Raw genomic sequence first — 25,371 nt, 5'->3', positions numbered from 1 at the left:
AGCACAGTACACGGAACAGACCATTTCAGGCCCAATACATTTGGGATGTCTAATCCTGATCCTGGAGGCCCAATGTCCTGCAAAGTTTAGCTCCAATTTATCCCAACACACCTTCCTGGAAGATTCATGTAATCCTGAATACCTTGATTACATTTGGTTCAGGTGTGTTGAATTAGTGTTGGTGCTAAACTCTGCAGGACAGTGGCCCTCCAGGAATAGGATTGGACACTCCTGCAACACATTAAAGGGTTTAATTCGACAAATAATCTTTGTTTCCCAGCTTCACCAGTTCAGTCCATGCTCATATAGGACATTATGCATTTTCGCACATTCTGAATCCATTCCACTGGTTTTCCTTTTGTGTACAGTAGCAAGCCATTGGCATAAAAATGTATCTTATTAATGATTGGCATGCATGAGCATGCCATGTCCAGGGTGAGCGCCGAAGCAGCTTTTTAAAAAATATTTTAATTAACCATGTGGTAAAAGATCTGATATTTCTCTTAAAGTGACATTGGTTGAGATTTCATTGAGGAACAAATCCAGCAATAACTACTGGTTGATGTACGTGTACTAGTTATGGGATTTTAATTATGTTTTAATCCAACAAATGTGAATATTCTAACAGCTGTGTTCTTCCGGTCAATCCATTGCCGCTTTCAATTTAATCCCTCCGTTTGTTTCACAGGAAGGTCATATGCTGTAAAGGGGATTTGCTTTCTACTCGCATTTTCTTTCTGAGTGGAGCATTAATGTTGGGTTGTTATTGAAAATGGATCAGAGTGACTTACCTTTGTGGTTTTCAGATATGGTGGATGATAGAGGACTGTTAGGACCATGGTGAGGTGTCTGCTGTGGCCTGTTGTTTTGCATCTAGCTGCATGAGATGTATTTGTTTGTACTTGATGGAAGGTCATATAAAGAAGTGTTTCTATCCAACTTATTCCTTTCTGTCAATGTATACAAACAAGGGCTTCTTAGTGGCTACTGATGCATTATTTTAGTAAAGTATATTTACTTTTATAGCTTTCAAATGGAATATATTGTTTTATCTATTTTTTTCCAGAACAATAAAATTATTTCACCTCAGAGTATTATCAAACTTCATGGCATTTTCTTGCACTAAATGACATCGAAATGAATACCCAACACCAGTATATTCAGAAAAAATAGTTTTTTTTTTATATATATATATACAAAATACAAATACAATCATGTACTAAAATGTACACACAGTATTCATCTTTAGCCATCAGCCTAGTCACGTTCTGTAAAAACAAAGGTCGCACTACAATTTTCCAATCTGGAGAATAAGAGAAGGTGGTGATGTGCTCACTCTGTTTGTATCTGCATTTACGAGGCGCAAATGCTCAGTGAGGCCCCACAGTTTTGTTTTCTATTGCTCGCTAACAATAGAGATGGTTTTAAAGTGGATTCAATCCACCCACGTCACTGTTAAACAGTGAGCTTCATTTGATGACCAGTTAGACACTGGAGTACAAAAAACACTACAAAAATAACAATGAAAGCTGAATTATAGTACCACTGTTTGTGCGTTTCTACACCAAATAGAAAATGGCAACAGATTTCTTTTTTCTTACGGTTGTTCATTTGCACTTTTTTTTTTTCTTTTGTAAAGTAAACTCTAGCTTAGTCACTGGTCTTAGTGGAGGGAGAACGAGATTTGATTAACGATGAACATGTTCAAATAATACATTTTCTCAGAAGCATTAATGTTCAAAATAAAGAATTATGGCACCAGTAAATAATTAAAAATAATATACAGAGAGCCTTCCTTCCACAAATCGGTTACCTTCTTCAAATCATCAAATACGAAAAGTTGCTATAATGATAAACTCTCCTCATCTCTAAGTATATACACCGATGATTTAAGACGCATTATCTCAATGTTCTTCAAAGCTTATGTCTGATTGTGAAAACACAGTTGTTTCTATATTACAGCAATATTAATATAGAAAAAAAGCTAAAAATCTGTATAATACAACACAAAATATAACGGAAACATTCTTCTGGGCTTCAAAGGGAATTAAGATCAGAGATTCACAAGTAATCCGATTGTATTCTGAAATCCACGGTCTCATAGCGGACACAAGTCCTTTTTGCTGTACAGTGGAACAAACAGCACTGTACATCTGGTGAACCAGGTAAGTCTTGGCGTCCTTCAAACCCAAATGTGCCTGTAATGAGTCGATAACAAAGAGGAACATGTCTTTGTACACACTATATATTGCTTTGAAAAGCAGTGGCTGGTCCTTATTTGGCTAGTAGAGTAAATCCCAGCTGAGCACTAGATGAACTTAGAGGAGTCTCTTTTACTGATGAGCACTTCCAACAGCCGTAGCTTGGCTTTAATGTGCTTGTATTCATTGTATTCTCCAGCCAAGGGTGAGCGATCTTCCTTTTGCACGTTTCTATGGGAACAGCAAAAGTAGAGCATTCAGTTATAAGATGTTGTGTCTCTCTGTTTAGACCGATTCAAGCTTAAGAAAATGTACAATTCTAAGAACAAACGTGCACACGAAAATGCATTTTGAGGAAGATTCCGTTACCTGCCGTTCTGTTTGAAGAACTGATCCTCAAAATCCCGGAGGTTTTTGCGGATTCTTTTCTTTTCTTCACGGGCTTCCTGGAGTTGCTCCACAAGTTCCTGCCTGTGTGTTTGGTTAGGAAGGAGTGGAAGGTTTTAGGATTCTTTCAAACCACCGCAGCAACAATGCAATCATTTGAGGTTTCAATGGTTTGTACACAATACTGAATATTTCGCTTTTTTAAACTTACAAATTACTTTTAGCCTATTGTATATTTGGCCTTGTAGCTCCACAAAAGATGGATTGTGAACACATAAAAAGAGGAAGGTCTGTAGGGCTGCTTACACACTAGAATTGTACGTCTGAGAACATCGCAAATTCTTTGATTTCAAAGGGTTAGAAAAAGTTTTGCTACATCGCACATCCAAAGGTTGAGAACAATTTACACCTTTATTTTACCAGGGCTGCGTTTCCAAAACAGTAATCTTAAGCATAAATGGATTGTAGAATCCATTGGCACCAATGGTCTCAACGATCTACTTGGGTTTACAACGCTTTTGGGGAACAGCCCAGGTTAGTCCCTTTTTTGAAAGAGACCTGGTCATTATGGTGTGTGTATACTAAAAGCAAATTTAATTATTTGCAAGAGTAGATTACATACAAAGTCAATGCAAAGACGCGAATTGGGCAACAGAATTTCCGCGAACACGTAATATTTGCCTCAATCGCGTCTTCCGCGCGAGTTGAAAAATTTCAACTCCAGCAGGAAATTTGCACGATGTGTTGTCGCGCAAGCCAATCAGCAAAGAGCTTATTGACACGTCCGGTTGTATCAGGAAAAACAATGCTTTTATTCATGCGAGTGTTGCGAAAAACATCCCGCAAGTAACGTAGAGCGATAATGCAATGCGAATATTTGCTTCACTCTTGGTGTTTTTCAAAAATCTGGCATATTCCTACTTGATTCAGACTTTTTCCACATCCTCAAAACACTCCGTTCAAGCATTATCTTGTGTGTCAGTGCCCTAAGACATGGGTTTTCGTCTCTAAACCTTATACTTACATGGTTGCAGCATGCAAATTGGACAATCTCATGTCAGTGGTGTTCTTGGAGGGCGAGAGTTCATCAACAGGCGAGATGAAACCATCTGTGTCCTCATCCAGCTGGTCGAGAAGTCCCAGCGTGCTCAGTTCCGGCTTAACCGTGACCGTGAACTGTGTCCTGGTGTCGTTGTCATCGTCCGAGCCGTCCTCCTCCTCCTGGAAAAGAGCAGATGGTGCTGGTTAGCTCGACTGCAGCTTAACTTCGAGAGTTTGCACTAGCATGACTGAGCAGTATCAAGCGTAACATTCATTTAGAAGGCAATTTTTTTGCTACATCGCACATCCAAAGGTTGAGAACAATTTACACCTTTATTTTACCAGGGCTGCGTTTCCAAAAAAGTCATCTTAAGCATAAATGGATTGTCGAATCCATTGGCACCAATGGTCTCAACGATCTACTTGGGTTTACAATGCTTTTGGGGAACAGCCCAGGTTAGTCCCTTTTTTGAAAGAGACCTGGTCATTATGGTGTGAGAGACTTTTTCCACATCCTCAAAACACTCCGTTCAAGCATTATCTTGTGTGTCAGTGCCCTAAGACATGGGTTTTCGTCTCTAAACCTTATACTTACATGGTTGCAGCATGCAAATTGGACAATCTCATGTCAGTAGTGTTCTTGGAGGGCGAGAATTCATCAACAGGCGAGATGAAACCATCTGTGTCCTCATCCAGCTGGTCGAGAAGTCCCAGCATGCTCAGTTCCGGCTTAACCGTGACCGTGAACTGTGTCCTGGTGTCGTTGTCATCGTCCGAGCCGTCCTCCTCCTCCTGGAAAAGAGCAGATGGTGCTGGTTAGCTCGACTGCAGCTTAACTTCGAGAGTTTGCACTAGCATGACTGAGCAGTATCAAGCGTAACATTCATTTAGAAGGCAAGTCTCATTGGCATCAAGCTTCTGTCGTGATAAGCGTTAGTACAAATGAAAAGCATCAGTGCTCCAGCAGTGCAGTAAATTATATTCATTCCAACTGGAGCATTTAGTGCACTGCCTTACACGAGTTACCGATTCGAGTTTTTCTTTAATATAAAACCCAATAGGGGTGTGATCAAAAGGCAAAGGAATCAGCAGGAGTCGAATCTCACAGCACTCCCATGCAGTTACTGATTCATGATTAGGTTAATGAGGAAACTAGTGGGGAGAAGGAGGTGGGTCAGCCGAATCACTGGTTGGTTGAGCAGTAGCAGCTCTTCACCTTGGTGTCGCTGAAGAATAGGGCTGGTACACCCTCGATAATGGGCTGCAGCAGGGGGCCTCTGCGCTTGCTGGAAGGCGAGCCCTGTGGTGGTGTTAATAGTGACATTACAACCCGGTAAACTACACATCAGCCCACTCAGGGCAGGACTCACTACTGGACTATAAGGTTTATGTTACATAAACCTTGAAATCTAAAGAAATAGTTTTAGCGCAGAGGTCTTCAACCCATCTCCTGGAGACCCTGTTCTACAAGGTTTAGCTTCAGCCCTAATCAAACACTCCAGAACAAGTTAATCGAGGTTTTCAGGATGACTTGATGACCAGACAGGTGTGTTGGAGCAAGTTGGAACTACACTTAGCAGGATAGTGGATCTCCAGGACTATTGAAGACCTATGTTTTAGGGCAGTGTTTCCCAGCCCTGGTCCTGGAGACCCTCCAACATTGCAAGTTCTCTTTTATCTGAAACACACATTTGAGGTCTTGGAGTCTTTACTAATGAGCTGATGGGTTGAATCAGGTGTGCTTGATTAGAAAACATCTGAAATGTGCAGTGTTGGGGGTTCTCTAGGACCAGGATTGAGAGTGACTGTTTTAGGGCATATGGTTCTGCTAAATTGAGAACCCAAACTGATGCTAATCAAAAATTTACCTGGAGCAGCATATTATTAACTAAACAATGGAGAAGCTACAGCTAAAATACAATTTATGAGTGCGCACAGAAGTTCAACCAAATATAATCAAGCTTTCAAGTATTATATAATGGTAATATCCATTTTGCGTTACATAATCCGGAACAAACCAGAATAATATTTGCATGCACTTGGGATGTTTTTTGTTGTTGTATTTCACATACCTATCATAATATATTAAGCAGAGGGAAACACTGTATCAGCGGTATGGGAATATGACCAGGGTGGCTGTTTAATGCTAAGTGTTAAGAGACTTATGAATTATAAAGAATACTGTTGCAAATATCCAGCTACAGGATATGACCTCAGCGAGGTACTCTTGAGCTCTTGCTAAAGACAGGCTTATAGACGCTAACAAGCCCCAGCACTGCCACCACATCAATACTGCCTCTAAATGCTTATATTGTGCTACTGCTAATGCTATTTCCTCTACTAATACTGTGGAGATTTATCCATACGGTTTAGTTCAAGAATAAAGTAGAAATGGCAGCTAGCTAGCTTTTAATACTATAACACTAGCTTTTGCATGTTTGCTAACGTGGCTCGGATAAGTATTAGGTGCCTACAACTGCCTACATGGGCAGCAACTCTGTCATGGAAGTGACTGATTTGGAACGCTCTACATAGGCAGCAAACTCAACAGGCTATGTTAGCATGTTACTAAGCTGACCACACTCAAATATGAATATACAGCGTACGCACAAGTATTAGGTAACATAACCAATGTATTTTTTATTAATACTTTATAATACTGAATGAAATTTATCTCGCTTAGTCAGCCATCTTGCCCCTTCTAAAACGAACCATGGTTTTACTATAGTAAAAGTGCAGTAACCATGTTTTTTTGGAGGGAGTATAGATCACTATTTGTGTAACAACAGTTCTACTACAAATACCATGGTTAAACTATGATTAGTGTAGCAAAACTATGGTTAATTTGTGGTTACCATGGTTTAACTGTAGTAACCATTGTTTTCTTTGGTTTTATTTGTAGTAAAACCATGGTTAACTTTCTTAAGGGTGCTGCATTGCATTCTGGAATTACCTTATTCTGTGAAGGAATTATGCTGGCTTAAATATGGCCCAAAAAGATGTATCTTAGAAGGCAGAATAATAAAGTTGCCTATCTTTTGCAACAGCCTTCAACATTGGGAGTGCATGTATCTCACTAGGTTTTGAAACACAGGAATTGGAACTGTAAACCAGGGGTGTTAAGTTCTGCTCCTTGAGGGCCAATGTCCTGCAGAGTTTGGCTCCAAACTATCCCAAAACACCTGCCTGGAAGTTTTCAAGTAATCCCGAAGACCTGGCTAGTTCAGGTGGGTTTGATTAAGACTGGAGCTAAACTCTGAAGGATAGTGGCCCTCCAGAAGCAGGATTGGACACTCCTGCTGTATATTAACTCCTACTTGAACGATTTCTCTAGGAAATGGGGAAACTGAAATCGGAGACAAGGATACAATGGAGAGGGAAAGCAAGAAAAATGTTGGAAAAACAGAACTTACAATGACTGGAATGGCAGACGCTCTGCAGAGGATCTGTTTGATGAGTCGGTACCGATCGTATAGAGGCTTCATGACCTGCCTCTCGTTCTTGGTGATCTAGAAAGGATGACAGAAAGAGAGACATTGAAATCAACCTCGACTTAAGTTCTTAACCTTCAGAAGGTGAACTTATTGCACTTTTTTGAAGAATTGCATACTCACTGGTCTCCCGTGGATGCTCTCATAATATAATAGAGCTTTCTGAAGGGCCACTTTTTCTGCTCCTATCTGCTCACGGGTCATGTCCTAAAGAAGAACAAAGGATGAAATTTTAAAGATTCATGCATTTGTTTATAATAAAAATGGTCAAATGGAGAACAAAAATCTTTGAAATCGCACCTTAACGTCTTCAGGTCGGCCAGCCTCCTTGCGTTTCTCCTGCAGTTTGTCCATAACTGCCTCTAGCGTGCTCTCCACAGGGGGTTTGGGGGCTTTGGTCTCAGTGGGTTTCTTCTCCAGCTGAGATCCAAAGCTCTTGGGAAGAGTGTTGCTGCGCTGGCGGGGGATGGGCGTCAAATCCTCTTCTGACTTTAGCAACTTGTGATCTGTGAAGCCAGAACATGGAGCCACTTGTTTATAAGAACCTTGCAAGCCATGAGCCGAGCAGATTAGATCAGGGGTTGTTTTCCTGGTAGGCCCAACCCACAACGGTTAGTGAGAAACAACACCAGAGACATTTTGTTCAAACAAAATATTATAAAGGTTGGATTAGCATGGCTTATGTGATTCAAATCACTTTCATAATTCATACCTTTTAAATCTTTGCGCATCTTGGCCAGTTCATTCATCCACCGCAGAACCTCTGGATTGGCGGCTTTGTCGCTGTGTGAAGGCTGTAGAGAAAACACTAAACTCAGTATCTGTAGCAAATCCAGCTAAATACATTTTGCTTTGATCTTTTGCATTGGTGCATATAGTAAACAGAAAATGTTTAAAAAGTAGACTGCTTCATTGATTATAATGCGATCAGTTTATCAGTGCAGTCATTGTAGGTTGTTTAGTCCTCGCAAAAGTGGGTCATGCAATCAGATGCATCTCGATTGCTCACCCTGTATTTATGCTCCTCCTCAAACTTCTCCTCAAACCTCCTGATCTTCTTCTTGAGTACGTGGATCCGCTTTGAAAGCTGGGCTGAAGTGAGCTCTTCCCGGTCATCGTCGCAGGAGCCTAATGATGAACTTCTTCGCCTACTGAATGAAGAACATCATTAATTTCACATACTGTATTTAATCTTCAGGACCACATAAGAGTGTTGTTTTACCTGACAAAGGAGTGGGCATTGGGTGGAGATGGAGGAACCTCAGTGTCATCCAGATACTGTTGGCCATCTCCATAAGCGTAGAACCGCGGTGAGACCATTGGGTTGCTGTCCTCCTCCAGGAGCTGTCGAATCAGCTTGCCACCGGCGTGAGGTGACAGACGAGCTTCTTCGCGGTCCATACTCTCCCTTTGCCACGACGAGTAGGACGGGACTGGTTCTGTCAACACGCAAACATGCGTGTGTTAATATGGAGGGAAATAACAAAGCAGCGTGTCTGGATTTTAGCAAGTCACCCAGTAAGTAGCAAGCCAAACAGGGAAGAACTGGCAACAAGACATCCAACTAGGTAGATTTAGTCTTTGTTGATATAGCCAAATGTTTCGGTACATATTACATTTTAACTAGGCTGATACTCTATTAACCTTGATGCTATTTCTGGCATCCTTGAGGTCGGCTGTTATAGCCAAAACCACAAATAAATTGTGCCATATGCCATGGCCAGGTTATTACTCAAACATAGTGAGCACATGCTGTAATATGCTGAACGTTTTGTTTATTTATTATGCAGATGCCGTGACTGTAAAGAAAGGTCAGGACAATTTAATGATGCATCCAGAAGAATGTTGCGATAAACGCAGAATGCAAAGTGACCTGTGGAACTGGCATGCATGAAGGATAAAACTCGATCTTATCTGTTGTTATAAAGTTGATATTGGTGTATTTACAGCGCTGAAGTGCAAGTAAAACCTTGCACAAGGCAACGTTCATTAGGACAAACAATAAAACAATGTGTCTACTACAACAACTTTTTTTATTGATGTACCAACTGAGCTCTAAAAGAACAATACATTACGCGTCAATAGTTTATGGGGCTTGATGAGAAAATACACTAGATTTGTAATTTTTTTTAAGAGAAGAATGGAGTCCTTCTCTCATCATTTCAGTCCATGCACACTCACTCAAACACAACATGCTTTCCAAAATGCTGTGCAACAATCTGGTAGAGCCTGAATTCCCACAGCTTCTTTGCACTTTTTGTACTGTGTCATGTGCTTGTTACAGTCATGCTCGAGAAGCTAATGGGTCAGGTGGACCTCTCCCTAATGGCGCATTTGGAGCCATTTTGTTGAGCCGGCACAATACATCCAAGCATGTGGTACAAGATGGCCTTTCACTAAAAGACTCACAAAAAGTCTCAGTAGGCCATTGCGGACATAAATAAAGGCACATATTACTGTGCCTGTCCTCAGGTTGTTAGATGCTAGGTGGGTACATGCCAGTTTGGGGTGTTTTATGGGATTTCCATGCAGCGTTTAAAGGTCAATGGTGAGAGATGGGGCTCAGGGATATCAAGTTGTTAACAAAAGCAGATCTCAGCCCTTACCCTCATTGTGACTTGATTTTAAAAGGCTTTTAAAGTCAAGGAAAGGGGCACTAAAGAAGTGAGAATCTGAAAGACAAAAGGAAAGAGAGGCAAGTGAGATAACAGCCCAAGGAAAAGGTTTTACTCAAGAGAACGAGACGGGCAGAAATGCAGCGAGTGATATATAATATTGTGGAAATCACAGCTGACAAACAGATGGGCAAACCGCTGCCTCTTGGCACCGCAGTGGGTCACTGCAATGTGCTTTGGCACAGGCCGCAGTGGGACAAAGGTCTGGCAGCTCAACATTACATACCGTCCTGAACGCTCATTTGACCACTCCCATGAGTTGGAGCAACTGTTTGCTTTTAGTGCAACTGTATTTTACAGTCGCGTGAGCTCCTTTAAAGCAACCATATGCTTCCAAAAACATTTTAGCTTGTATAATCGTTTATACTTTTCATCTGTGGTTTTGTTCCGCTTAGCATAATAAACTTAACTGCTACAATTTGTAGAATGTAACATGCACACAGCCTTTGCTTTAAAGCTTTTATTTGTATAAAGCTTTCTACCACACATCGCTGATATATTTCATCATGATATCTGTGATTAAGCAGCATAACAAACATAATTGCTAGGATTTGTCGAATATAACTAGGTTAAGTGCAGACAACTATTCAAATTACTGATTTGTGTAGCTCTCCTCAAAATGCTGTTCTAAAATTATCTTTTGTTTTTCTAAGCTTAACGAACTAAATTTCTGTGATTTGTGGCATATAACTAGGCAAACATGCACTACGGCACTTTGACTACCCCCAAAATAATTACATTTTTTATTTATTCGAAAGCGCTTTTCACAATAAATATTGTCCCACAGCTATCTTTTTCATCATGTTATCTGTAATTAAGTTGCTCCACTAAGCACAACAAACATAATTGCTAGGATTTGCGCAAAACTATTCAAATTACTGATTTGCGTAGCACTTTTCAAAATAAATATTGTTCCTTTTTCATCTTAAGTCATTCTATTTAGCATAACAAACTAAATCGCTATGAAATGCAGCATAAAAACTGGAAAAATGTGCCCCAAAATGAAGCAGTTTATTTCTTTTTATTACACAGCTCTGTGGAATACTTGATCCTGATTGGTCAATCACGCCATCCAGCGGTATGTTATTCCCAGATAACAACCGCCAAATTGAATAACACACCGCTCATCCGGGTACTAGGAGTTATCTTGATTGGTGCTACTTATATGCTTAACGAGTCACTCCGCTATCGTTGACTGTCTGGCGTCATCTTGTGACTGAAAACACTTAACCACCGCGTGTTACAATGGAAAACTTCAGCATTCATTTCAACATATATGGTAAAAACAAATCTTTTTAGCCGTGTAATAAGCGCTTCGCGTCGGGGTCCTGATCACCCTGTTGGGGTTTATTCCGAGATAACAACCGGCTGGATGTACATTATCCCTTACGTAAAGCACACCAAAACTCAAATTTTTCATCATGTTATCTGTGATTGCATAGCATACCAAACTTTATTGCAAAGATCTGTGTATAACTATGCAAAAAGCACACTGAACGGCCTTAAAATGATTACAAATTCAGAATTCTATTTTATTCACTAGTATAGCACTTTACACAATACATATTCCAAACTAAAATGCAATGGGGGAAAAACCCCTTAGAAACTCTTCAAAACCATTTCTAAACACAAGGCAACAGAACAGTGCCTAGAGGAAATATCTCACGTCGCACTCCCAGGAATGTCTCTGTGAAGACCTTGCAAAGCCACAGGGCGATGTTTTGACCATCTTAGTGTAAGTGTCAAGCGAGAAATGTCATTGTGTACGCAGCTGTGTGAAGCTCTCAGTAGAGGGTGCCATAGAGCAAGTCCATGCTACAGTATAGCGACTCTGCCAAGGCTGTGACCACAATATTAAGCACTACATTAAAGTAAAGGGTAACTGTGAATCAACATGGCAACCCTCTCAGCACAGCAGGGCTGCTCCACATGCTATGTGCAATTCACGGTCTTGGGTGTATCCGTGCCAGACCTCCTTAAACACTGAGACTGTATACTACAAATATTCCAAGGTCATGGTGAAAAGGGGTGTGTTTGCGCATGTTTGTGCAAGTCTACAACTGGCACATGCTGCACGAACTGAAGAGGAAACAGGAAGGGAGACTATTGTACATAGCCATGACAATTTTTAAAGGCTGAGACGTGACGTGCACGTAGCAACAGCTCCCAGACGCCTGGATTTAAACCTGTTTCACTTCTCATTATAAGGCCCTCCACTTGTAAAGCTACACGTCTGCTTGTTTCTAGTCCCAACACTGAAGATGACAAATGCTGTGAATCCTAAACTTGACTGAAATGCAACAGCTGTGAAAATGCATCAAATCAATGATAAAATCCATTTTATTCAGATGCATCTGCTCAGTGACGTTATGTGTGCTGCTTGCATAAAACATGGTGCTATACACCGATATTAATATTAATGATATTAATGTTAAAAAAAGATAAGCAAAATGAGTAAAAAAAAAGTGCTGTAATCTATATGTATTAATCTATACACTAAAATGAATTTAAATACTATATATAAATTAATGTTTTAAAAAAAGACAAGTAAAACGAAAACAAAAAGTGCTGTAATCTTATATGTATTAATCTATACACTAAAATTAATTTAAATTCTATATATAAATTAATGTTTTAAAAAAAAGACAAGTAAAATGAAAACAAAAAGTGCTGTAATCTATATTTAGTAATCTATACACTGAAATTAGATGACATGAACAATAAATAAACAATAATATGCTAGAATCTACATAAAAATATTTTATACATTAAAATTAAATAACTTATTTTATCTTAAAGAATATGATGAATAAACAAATAAGAGCCACAATATAATTCATTTATCTATACAGTAAAATGTAAAAAACCTATACACATACATATATATTTTAGCAAGCTATACATTAAATCATAATAAAAACTTTTATGTCTCTCTCTCTATATATAAATATATATATACACACACAAACACACTCAGGCATTTAAATTAAAATGAATATTCTAAACAAAAAACGTATTCATTATTATTATAATATTATATATTTATTCATCTATACACTAAAAATATAGTATTTAGTATAATATATATATTTAATTTTATCTCATAATAATGTGCTATAATCTATATTTATAAAATAAGTTATGCATTAAAATCAAATAACTTTTTATCTTAACGAATATGATGAATAAACAAAAAAGCACAAATATGCAATCAATAGCCTCTCTAGTGTTTACAAACACAAGATTATGGCTAAAGGGGAAGTGTGGGGAGGGGAAAAAACAAGCAACTGCAAGAACCGCAGATGAATCCAGTGCAAACTCAATAAATCCCGGAGGCATTCGAGTCAAAATTCTCAAGGGACATCTCAGGGCTTTGAAGCACCAAGCTGTGGCTCCAACCTCAATATTTACAACAAACATGCAGAGAAAAATGCATCGATAGCATTGCAAAATAAGCCTCTTTCGACTAAACATAACACCGTATGCAGAACATGAGGAGGAAAACAGCTTGCAGACTGCTTCTAATCGTCTTCCTCTGTTAAATTATTTAATAAGATCCACTGCATGAGGACACAATGTGGGCAAGGCAGACTTGCAGCTGCCGCCCATGTGCAGAGAGAGAGAGAGAGAGACAAATAAAAAATATATTAAAAAAACCACTGACCTGCCCAGTTATTGTCGTCCGTCAGAGTAGACAGGTCCAGTCGAGGGACATCGTCACATGGCTCTGCGGCACTAAGAGCCTCCTGGATCTTCATGGCAGGCGTCTAGCAGTGAAAAGAGCAAAGCATAAACACCAACTACACTAGAGTGGGGGCAGTGCGCTTCTTAAGCTGAGCAATAACCTTGCCTGCGCCTGCTCCCATCTACTTACAGGCTGGGAGGAGGCAGGGGGGCGGCGCTGCGGGACAAACCCCTGCCTGCTGATTGGCTGCCTGCCCTGCTCAAACCCCACCCACCTTCCTTTCAGGGTAGGTGTGGCTAATTTTATGTTCTTTTCTCTCTCTCCACCCCTCCCTTTCTCTGTGTGTCCCAGAGAGAGAGAGAGAGAGAGAGGGAACATGCAGAGCATGCAAAACACGCAGGCAGAAATGCCTTCCCGATTTCTCACTTTAGCATTTCCGAAACTCTTCCCTCTCTTTTAATATTGAACAATCACGCAGGAGGGGCCGTGTGGGTGCAGACAGATGTAATCCAGATAAATGTGCAACTCTGCCACTCGCACAAACACACACTTGCATGGGACAAGGTCTATTTTTGGAGCGGAGGGGGGCCTTTTCCTCACTACATGCCCCGCATTACTGACAGCATGACTGAAAGTCCCGTTTACCGATATATTACGGCAGACGGAGCTTACTCATGCTAATGCAACTGGATTTGAAGCGCACTTGTGCCATTGTAGACGTGCTATTTGTGGCATTGTGATTTTCATAACATGCTCATCATGGTCCATAATTGCAACACTGCTGATATTGTGTAAATCCAAACATGGGAACAGGACTTGTGCATGGCTGTGCAAAATGCCCCTGCCAGCCTGCCAAGAGATGTGATTTTATTACCACTAGAACAGATAAGGAATGGCATGGGAAACATACAGTCCAGACTTCCTGTATGTCAAGATCTGTGAATATCTGTTTGACTTCACATACAAATGTGACCCTGGACCACAAAACCAGTCATAAGGGTCCATTTTTTTAGATAATCTGAAAGCCGAATAAATAAGATTTCATTGATGTATGATTTATTAGGATAGTACAATATTTGATCGAGATACAACTATTTGAAAATCTGGAATCTGAAGGCGCAAAAAAAATCACCTTTAAATCACCTTTAAAGTTGTCCAAATGAAGTTCTTAGCAATGCATATTACTAATCAAAAATTAAGTTTTGATATATTTAAGGTAGGGAATTTATTAAATATCTTAATGGAACATGATCTTTACTTAATATCCCAATGATTTTTGGCATAAAATAAATATCTATAATTTTGACCCATACACTGTATTGTTGGCTATTGCTACAAAATATACCTTGTGCATGGCTGTGCAAAATGCCCCTGCCAGCCTGCCAAGAGATGTGATTTTATTACCACTAGAACAGATAAGGAATGGCATGGGAAACATACAGTCCAGACTTCCTGTATGTCAAGATCTGTGAATATCTGTTTGACTTCACATACAAATGTGACCCTGGACCACAAAACCAGTCATAAGGGTCCATTTTTTAGATAATCTGAAAGCCGAATAAATAAGATTTCATTGATGTATGATTTATTAGGATAGTACAATATTTGATCGAGATACAACTATTTGAAAATCTAGAATCTGAAGGCGCAAAAAAATCACCTTTAAATCACCTTTAAAGTTGTCCAAATGAAGTTCTTAGCAATGCATATTACTAATCAAAAATTAAGTTTTGATATATTTAAGGTAGGGAATTTATTAAATATCTTCATGGAACATGATCTTTACTTAATATCCCAAAGATTTTTGGCATAAAATAAATATCTATAATTTTGACCCATACACTGTATTGTTGGCTATTGCTACAAAATATACCCCAGCGACTTATGGTCACAAATAAGTCTCACTGCACAAATACACACTTCAATACACAGTTCACACGCAGTCCAACTGCTCTCTTAAATCAAGGGCGTGCTTACAACAGGAACGTAAACTTAATGTATATACAACGTCTGCATGCTTTCACTGAAACTATGACGTAAACAACTTTAAATGGTGGAAGTCAGTTGACTTAGATCAACAGGCTTTCGGTAGATTTACAGCTTTCACATGATGTTTGGCCCAGAAAAACATTGCCTAAAATCTCTCCAATCAAGGGCAATCAACAGTAAACAATTCATCAGATAATCTTCTTGTCATCACCTGTTCATGACGCGATTAAAGAGGTGACAACTAATGAGATTATTTTGCTGATTACTGATGAGATTTGAGTTATTATGGACATAAATATTTAAATCTAGGAATCTCATCATATCCAGAGATGCCAAAACAGCAGTAATCTGGTCTAGAAACTCAAACTGAGGGCTATGAAAAGCCGAGAAGCAACGTTTTTGTTGAAAGAAAGTTGGAGGGGAAATAATAAGTTGCGCATGAAAAAAATCAAATCAAATCGCATCCTTAAAGGACACTACGATTAAATTAAAGGTACTAAAAAAAAATCTTAACATTGTGGTTAACTGATAAAGCTCTGCATATTAGTAAAGGATTGTGCTTTTCAACACGTTCACAGAAAAGAAGACTAATCAGCTGCCACTATCAAATACGTGAGGAGCTCTTATACCACAATGCACTGCATACGTGTCACAGCTGGGTACAACATGTTCTGACTGTTAGAGCGCATGAAGGAGTGAGATCTGAGATGACACACCGATTCAACATGTATTTGACATCACAATGAGCGCGGATCAAGCTTGGCTTAACAAAACCAATATTCCTAAATCTGTATGTTTTTAGGAGAACATTACAAACGTCTTTGGAAGATGAAGAGAAAGGAAACTGAAATGTTTGATCTCTAGATTATTTAGACTGTATCATTTTACAGACTAAACCACTGATGCAGAAACATTTTGGACGTTCACGACTATATCAACTCTTTCAATGACCCTCAAACTATTTGTAAAAATGTATGAATGTCATTGCATCAGTTTAACAAACCGAGTGACATTCATGTTAAAGAACAATATCACAAGCACACGTTAAGCCAAACATTACATTTCAAGATGTTAGTTTTAAAATCACACAGCAATGCCATAGAGCCATTTTTGGTTCCCCAAAGAACCTTTCACTGATCAATTTTTATAAGAAACATTTTTTTCTTAGTGTTAAGAACATTTTAAGAATCTGAAGAACCTTTTTCCACTATATGAAGAACATTTTGTGGAATATGGAAAGATTCCATGGATGTCACAGGTTCTTCATGGAACTATCAATGCCAATAAAGAACCTTTATTTTTAAGAGTGTGTTTTTACATTGATATTACATATAATGCAATAAAATTATAATTTAAGTGTCCAAATATTTTTTGGGCCACTGTATATCAGTTTTTTGGAGGACAACCAATGATGTGCAACATAAGTGCCACAGCCCTTGGTCTGAACATGCAGGTAGACGACTAAAGCAGAAGGTCCATTGGCACGCTGACATTAAACGGTACCAGAGCCCAGATGGCCTGACAGCAGGGGTAAGAGTATAGGTGGTGGTCCAACAAATCCAGGATGTTCTCACAGTAACACCAACAGACTGTTTGGATACATTTCAGATGCTCTTCTAATCCCTTTATCCAGAGATCTGTTCATGTATTTCAATGTTGACATGTATCAAACATAACAGATGATCAAATGACACAAGCTGAAAGATTTGGTACAGCTGTCTATTTGGTGTCCTTCCTGCAGGTGTCCTCTCATCTGAAATAAGTCACTGCAGACTCAACTATGTTGTTCATCTACATTTTTTCTTTAAAAAAAACAAGGCTTTGATTACAAGAATTTGTCACAGTAAATCTGTCACTGTGAACAGTACACAAATGTAAGAACAGAAAATTAAGAGAAAATTTAACAGAAAATAAGATGAAGGCAAGAAATGTGATACAGGAAAAAGAAATTGAACTAAACTTACCTGAACAGAATGCAGGCCGTTGTCCTTTTGATGGTTCCTCCTGAAAACAAGAGAATTCATTAGTGATATTATAAAAGAATCACAAAACTATTCATGCTAAAAATGCACAGCTCAAACTTTAAAGATGTTGTTTTTTTTAAACATGGTTTCAAATTCTGATAGCCTTCAGAATACAATGTGCAGAGCTGTAGGTGCTACACACAACCAGAAACAGCACAAGAGTTGACCCTCACAGATCTACTCTTACATTCATTCTTCTGGTGTTTAGGAATAACAGTATCTGTTCTATTTCCTCCATCATTTATGACAACTAAATAAGTGTTGCACAGTAAATGTGGGCAATTATATTGTAATGTTTTCAGATTTCTGATGTCAGGGCTCTGTTTTACAAGCATAGTTTGAACAGGTGGTCTTTTTGAACCAGGGAGAAAGTTTTGAGGGCAAGTTAATTCTACTTCCCAACATATACAGCATTGCAGATAATGAATTTAGAGGGTCTAAATACCTGTAATCAGCTGACACCATATCAGGTCCTTGGCATTCCATTGGCTAGATTTCAAAGAAAAACAACACATGTATCTTCTTAATATGTTAATAGGAGGATAAAGAAATAAAAGTTTTTCAGAACAGCAAGCTGAAAAAAGTGTGTGAATTAGGGCTGTGCAAGTAATCGAAAAACTATTTCGATTTCGGCCTTCAACGATTATGAAAACACAATAATCGGGATAAAACGATTATTACGACCCCATTCCGCCCCCTTTCCAGCGCTGCGCTTTCGTTCCTCCATAAAAGCCCAATTTCACGTGCAAATCAGTAAAATCATGTAACGTATCTTTTGCAAAATGGGACGTGCTTGATTTATATAAGTATATTTATTATTCATGTTTTTAAAAACGTGAAAGAGAACTTGCGCTGCACCTCAGGATATGCGCTCAGAGATGGAACAGAACATGGACATGTAAAGTCATCTTTTAGCTCAAGGTGCACGCCTAAACGGTCAAATACACGCAAAAATGTGTCAAAATGCGGCGCTTAGTGATTATTCATGTACACCTTCGTCGGTCATGTAATAAATTAACGTAAAGAGTTGAGAATGAAAATACGCATGTAATGGTAAATTGGATCCGTGCGGCTCTTAAAATGACAGCGGGCTATTTTCCTGCTTGTGACTGTGTGCTTGATATTAATCAAACAACAAAACACAAATTCAAAATCACACACTGCTCTTGAGTGAAGGACTTTTGTAGCTTTAATAAGAAACAAAAAAAGTTTAATTCTTATTGTGAAGACTATGCTGTTGTATTTTACATTTGATTATTAATTTCTGTAGTAGGCTGTAAACTGCTTGAGACTTGCATAAAAAAATATTAAAGCACAGTTTGTTTCATTTGTATCTTTTTATTCTATTGTATTTGTCCTTTGCTTTTTCATTAATGACAGTTTAATTATTTTCAATAATTTTTAGGACTTTATGTTTGAAATTCCGCAGGTCTCTACGATTTAGATCTCATAGCAACCTTATTTACAGGAAATATATATTTGATATGCATCACTATCTTTAAATAAATCACTCCAAAATAATGGAGTGGCCAAAATAATCGTGATTATGATTTTTGCCATAATCGAGCAGCCCTAGTGTGAATGTCCTATACTATTACCTAGTTGCAAGTTTACAGCAATCAAAGTGATACACAATTTAACCAGTCAGAATCTACCAATTGTAACTTCCAATATCTACAGTCTAGGCAATGAAGTGAATTTTAAGTAAATATAATGTTCACTTAAATTCAACAATATACAGTAGGGTCCAATGTTTTCATTATAAAATCTAGGAGAAAAACAGTTTCAGTGAAATGTAGATTTAAAAACAAATGTAAACTTCAGAATTTCTTAGCATTTAAAATTGAACATGTTTGCTTTAATTTTAGGTTTACTCTAAGTTACTTAAAAAAAAAAAAAGTGGTGGCAGATTTTTGTCTGCATTACAAACTATATATCTAATTATATTGGTCATCTGCCATTAAAAAACCCATATTGGTCAACCACAAGTTGACTAAGAGATGTTTTAGTAAAACCGAGACATTACCAAAACATCTGTAATGGTGTCTAATGCACGTCACTGTGGTGTACCAATAAATAAATGCTTTGAACACTGTGGTCTGATCAGCTGAGGTGAATCCAGAATCCAAACCCACACCTAACAGCATAAACATGAGTCAGCGAGAGATCCTCGTCAAAACACTGTTCCGATAAAAGCAAGCCCCGCAATTTACCTCTGATTTTCCACAGAGATGCATTATGTGCTGTCTCCCATGAACAAGGACAAGAAGGATTTGAAGATAATTAGCTGTACCTGTCACTGTTTACTACCATGTATTATTTCATGGGGTTTTTATAGTTCTTGATGATATTCTGTTGCCATTGACATTGAGAAAATAAAAGGAATAGTTCACCCAAAAATTATAATTCAAGAAAAATTAATGTCATTCCAAACCTGTATGACTTCTCCTCTTTTGTGAGTCACACAAGAAAGTATTTTGAAGAACTGTTTTTGTCCATATAATGAAAGTCAGTGGGGGCCAAAACAACACTGGACCCAATGACTTGCATTGTTCGGTCCCAAAATTAAATAAATAAATAGCATTGTAATAGTAATAACATTGTAAATTAACATGAACATTCACAAATGCTGTAAAAATTTGATGCTTGTTGCAAATTCATGATACTGTGCCGAACGCATTGAATAAAAATACAAATGTACCTTGTAAAGTGTTACCTAAGAAAAAGGCATCATAATTCAATACATTTCTAAAACGTTTTATCATTAGTTAATGCATTGAGAATTAGACTTCTTTAATATTGGTTAATTCCATAAACAAATACATTTTTATAAATTATGTGTTTAATGGTACATTAACAAATATGATAATATGGTAAATTAACGTGAACCTACATTAACAAATGCTACATTAACAAATGAAAAGTTCATGATACTGTACTGAATGCATTGACTAATGATAACAATTTACCTTATTATACACCGTGTTACCCAATGAATATATTTATTTTTAGGGTCAGAAGTTAATAAATGTATGTGTTTTAACATTAGTTCATGTATTAGGTACCGTGAACTAGAATTTATTGGTAACACTTTATTTTAAGGTGTCCTTGTTACACGTTACATGTGCTTACTATTATAATAACAATAAATTATGCATAATTACATGCAAGTAACCCTAAGCCAAACCCTAATCCTAACCATATAGTAAGTACTAGGGCTGTGCAATATATCGAAATATCGCAAATGTACATATCGCAATATGCATATCGCTACAGCATGCAATATTTGGGAACAATGAACAAAAGACAAAGAGAAAATCACTCACTGCTCTTACCTAAATAACTTTTGTAGCTTAAATAAGAATCAGTGCATATTGAATTCAAAAAGTAAATATAAGCAGTGTTTTATTTTTCCTTTTTATAATTCAGTTCCTAAACTCGTTCAAATTATTACACTAATGTTAAAATGACATTTGTAATGCTCGAGTAAAACACATACCGTTCACATTCAGAAGTTGTTGTAAGGGTGCTTTCTTATTAGAATCAGAATCAGAATGAGCTTTATTCACCCCTTAAGTGTGCGCAAATACAAGGAATTTGTTGTGGTTTTACAGGAACTCTTGGTACATACATACATACAAATAACCATATATATATGACACAAGATAGTTATAGAAGTTCACAGAACTGACTCAGCAACAGCTGAGTAAAACCGTTTCATCTGAGCATGTGGCACTTTAAGCATTATCGTATCGCATATCGAATATCGCATTATTTAATGAGTTATCGCATATCGCATTTTTCTTCAATATCGCACAGCTCTAGTAAGTACATGTAGTTAAATAATATTACTCCGTACTTAAATGTATAATTACACTGCAACAAGGACACCTTAAAATAAAGTGTAACCAATTTATCATTATTGGTTAATTACATATACTAATACATTTTTTACATTTCAAGTTGTATAAATATTATAAAGCATTACCCAAGAAATTGGTATTTAAAACACTATTTGGATACAATCCAAGTGGTTTTTACTATGGCGTTATGTGGTTGTTGGGCTGTTGCTAAGTGGTTGCTTACTGGCCCAAGTCAAAAGAACTAATTTTTTGGTCCACCATACAAAAAATGTATGCATATTGCTTCATTTCTGAAGCATAAAAACTGCAGGACGAGTTGAAGCTGGGTTTGTTGAAATCTCTCCCACTTAGTATAAGCACTAGTAATAGTGATGTTTGCAGGAAGAAAAAGAGAAGGCCATGGAGATAAGCCTAAAAAGCAGACTTACGGTGGAGGCGTCCTGGTTGTCTGAGTGCTCGGTCAGTGTGGGACTGTGTTTGGGCTTCCTGATTCTCTGACCCTCGTGTGGTGGCAGCAGCAGACGCCCGTCACCCTCCTCTGTGACCCTCACACTCGGAGACGGGACGTTCTCTTTATCACCCTCGACCCTGAGAAAGACACAGGTTTGCTTTCAGACACCACAGAATGAACACGTGATGAGGCGAGGACTTTCTGTGCTTGCCCTTTACTCAAGGGATCAACTCTTAAGAGCGGAGCAGAAATGAAGCTGTCCCGGTGATACCTCATCTGACTGTTTATTTACATCTGTCTCTTGAGTTGGATCAGTGTGTGTCACACAGCACAACTGCTGAGCCACTAATCTAATGTTTTCTGTGTCTCTGTGGATAGTTTGCTCAGAGTTCCTGTCGACAGGATTAGTTAGATCGCTCGGAGATCCAGCCAGCAAGCAATGACCCAAGCTGGAATGGATCATTACTAATCCACATGTTTTATCAAATCACTGTAATAATATAGGATTAACTAAATACTTTTGCTAGGTTACAATTAGTGATAGGTCAAATATACAGTAACAGTAGTTTAGCTAGACTGGCTGGTCTGCAGCTATTTGGCCATTTTAAGATTTTTAGCAATTATCTGATTTCCATAACCCCCAGTGCCAGCTGTAGAAAGTTGGACATCCTTGTTGGTGGACAACGCACCAAAATTAAAAAAAACTATTTTTTTTTGTATGTTTTAATATTATAGTTAATAATTAATAGTAAAATACATGGTAAATGTAACTTGTTAATTATATTATCAATGTTTAAAACAGCTGTGCTGTTTAATATTTTTTGTAAAAACTATGATATATTTAAGGATTCTCTGATGAATAGAAAATTCAAAAGAACAGCATTTAGTTGAAAATATAAATCTTCCGTAACATTATAGATGTCTTTACTGTAACTTTTGACCAATTTAATTCATCCTTGCTGAATAAAAGCATTAAAAAATCCTAGGTTTTGAATACTTAGTTACTTATATACTTATAGTATATATAGTTATTCTAGTTAATTCAGTGTGTTTCTCGGTCGTTCAGGTTTATTCAGATCAAGAATCAAAAGACTTGCTAATTATTGCAGGAGTCGCTGTGGAGATCAGCATCACAGATGTCAACTGCAGCGAAACTGCCAACCTAAGTTGATTAAACTGTTTTTGATGATTGCAAAAACATCTTGAGCAACCGAGAAACATGAAACATTGACTAGAAGAAGTTCACTGGACATTCTGTAATGACCTGATTAACTGGTTGCACGGACAAGCTACGATGCCATTTGGCTGCAGTTGCACCCGAGCAAAGAGAGCCCAAAAATAGCTGTATTTCAGGAGAAACCTGCTCCTTACCTGAAGTTCTCCTCTTGTTCTCGCAGATGTCTCCTCCTCGCTCGGGCTGTCGTCACAGGAGATGAAGAGTGGGCAGTCGGCCGCAAGCCCTCTGAACTCTGACCTGTGGGCATGTGTGAGTTGAAGAGGTGTTGCTCGACCGCTGAGCGAATGGTCTTCTCCAGAAAACTGGACAGAGAGAGAGAGAAAGACATGTCAACGGTCAAACGATGATTACTTTAACTACATGAACAATGGAACTCTTCTGGCTATTCAGAAGACTGACTAATCATTTATTAAAATAATTTAATTGTCATATAAGGCTCTGTATAATTGCTTACTTTGTTAATTCAAGTCTGCAGTGTCCGGGAGAGATCTGTGAACTAAAGAAAGAGAAAAACAAAGAAGAGAGATTATACGGAATTATTAAGTTGAGCATCAATTGCATCCAATTGTATCCAATGAGAAACACATAACCTTTCTTAAGTCGCTGGGGTATATTTGTAGCAATAGCCAAAAATACAGTGTACGGGTCAAAATTATCGATTTTTCTTTTATGCCAAAAATCATTAGGATATTAAGTAAAGATCATGTTCCATGCAGATATTTTGTCAATTTCTTACCGTAAATATATCAAAACTTAATTTTTGATTAGTAATATGCATTGCTAAGAACTTCATTTGGACAACTTTAAAGGTGATTTTCTCAATATTTAGATTTTTTTTTTGCACCCTTAGATTCCAGATTTTCAAATAGTTGTATCTCAGCCAAATATTGTCCTATCATAACAAACCATACATCAATGGAAAGCTTATTTATTTCGCTTTCAGATAATGTAAAATTTACTGGTTTTGTGGTCCAGGGTCACATATATGGTCACACTTAAGTTTAGGGACCAATTCTCACTATTAACTAACGATTAACTACAACTTTTGCCTCAATAAACTCCTAATTTGCAGCTAATTAATAGTAAGGTAATTGTTAAATTTAGGTATGGGGTGGATTAAGGGATCTAAAATATGGTCATACAGAATAAGGCATTATTATGTGCTTTATAAGTACTAATAAACAGCAAATATGCTAGTAATATGCATGTTCATTAGCAATCAATAGTGAGAATTGGCCCTTAAAATAAAGCATTACCATATAAACTACATATATTTTCATCCATTATGGTTCAATCTTCCAGTCAACTCAGTGTGTTTTAATTTGCTGTGAAAGGACAATGACATCAAAAGACTTGCTAATTGTTCTAGGATTGGTTTAATAACAAAACTTTGCACTAAAAAAAGATGCTCTGGGTCCAAATATAGCATAAATATCACAAAGAAAATGTCTGAATCTTTTTCCTTCCAGTCTACAATTGATTTTGGACCCCTAAAGTGAGTATTGCATTTGAGTCTGTTTCTAGGGAGCTACTTCAATATATTTTTGTGCTAATGTTGTTTTTCTTTTGATGTAAAATATCATTATGTTCTGCTCTGAAATCACTGTCACTGAAGCCCAAAAATCTTTGGTTTAGTGACCCCAACCGACCATCCAAATCAGAGAAACAAATACGATTTACCACAAAAATAAAAAAGTTAAATACTCATAGATTGGAAAGCTAGTTCCAGAAAATGACTCCACAGTAAAAATAGCGGCATTATCTTTTGGATCCGGAAATAGGATGAGGGTCCAGACACAACAGTTGTGTCCTTACCAGCAGCACTTTCAGGGTCAGAGCCAGTTAACTGCTCACAGCTGACTACTCGCTATTTAAACACCATGAGCAAACTATTTTCTGCGGTATCAAAAGGAATGATCAGTAGATGTAAGCATAGATGGTATCAAAGGCTACCAAGAAAAGGCCAGTGAGAACAGTTATGCATTGAGACGGAGGACTAAAGATGATTTGATGAGGTTTGTCGGTCTTACATAACGCAGCGGTCATACGGTGCACTCCAAGGGTGAGGATGACGAGACCTGAATGCTGGACTGAGTACAAGCTGGCACTAAAAACCGCTAGTCTGTTAACCTAATCCTTCCATACCATCATCTTCCAAATCTAGTTCACAGCAGTCGGCGAAACAGGGAATCAAACTAGCGATGATTAAAAAGGCCAGAATCAAAGATATACTTGCTACCTAAAATAATAACAAATAAAAACATGACAAACTTATTAAAAAAAAAAAAAAAAAAAAAAATAAATAAAAATTAATATATAATTTAATT

At 37.8% G+C, this 25,371-nt stretch overlaps 1 protein-coding gene across 6 annotated transcripts in view; it reads right to left on the bottom strand.

Annotated features, from left to right (window-relative positions):
- Positions 1 to 1,617: 1,617 nt before the first annotated feature.
- fam13a (family with sequence similarity 13 member A) overlaps positions 1,618 to 25,371 on the bottom strand; it is a 54,585-nt gene continuing 30,831 nt past the window's right edge. The window contains exons 8-23 of one of the 6 annotated variants that reach the window (XM_016284467.1): positions 23,499 to 23,540; positions 23,179 to 23,346; positions 21,785 to 21,944; positions 17,939 to 17,982; positions 17,434 to 17,473; positions 13,460 to 13,562; positions 8,343 to 8,559; positions 8,130 to 8,268; positions 7,833 to 7,914; positions 7,421 to 7,626; positions 7,244 to 7,327; positions 7,043 to 7,138; positions 4,846 to 4,929; positions 3,613 to 3,809; positions 2,571 to 2,672; positions 1,618 to 2,432 (exon numbers count right to left, since the gene is read on the bottom strand). In XM_016284467.1, the coding sequence (XP_016139953.1) occupies positions 2,309 to 2,432; positions 2,571 to 2,672; positions 3,613 to 3,809; positions 4,846 to 4,929; positions 7,043 to 7,138; positions 7,244 to 7,327; positions 7,421 to 7,626; positions 7,833 to 7,914; positions 8,130 to 8,268; positions 8,343 to 8,559; positions 13,460 to 13,562; positions 17,434 to 17,473; positions 17,939 to 17,982; positions 21,785 to 21,944; positions 23,179 to 23,346; positions 23,499 to 23,540 (1,888 nt within the window). In that variant the 3' untranslated portion in view covers positions 1,618 to 2,308. Of the gene's footprint in view, positions 2,433 to 2,570; positions 2,673 to 3,612; positions 3,810 to 4,201; positions 4,422 to 4,845; positions 4,930 to 7,042; positions 7,139 to 7,243; positions 7,328 to 7,420; positions 7,627 to 7,832; positions 7,915 to 8,129; positions 8,272 to 8,342; positions 8,560 to 9,726; positions 9,793 to 13,459; positions 13,563 to 17,433; positions 17,474 to 17,938; positions 17,983 to 21,784; positions 21,945 to 23,178; positions 23,347 to 23,498; positions 23,541 to 25,371 lie in introns of those variants that run through there. The other 5 variants (XM_016284464.1, XM_016284466.1, XM_016284462.1 and 2 more) reach the window with 5 other exon arrangements.

The sequence above is a fragment of the Sinocyclocheilus grahami genome, unplaced genomic scaffold (assembly GCF_001515645.1).
Source record: "Sinocyclocheilus grahami isolate Dianchi unplaced genomic scaffold, SAMN03320097.WGS_v1.1 scaffold183.1, whole genome shotgun sequence".
Classification (NCBI taxonomy): domain Eukaryota; kingdom Metazoa; phylum Chordata; class Actinopteri; order Cypriniformes; family Cyprinidae; genus Sinocyclocheilus; species Sinocyclocheilus grahami.
The sequence above is the reverse complement of the archived record's forward strand: the minus strand, read 5'-3'. Positions and strand labels throughout refer to the sequence as shown.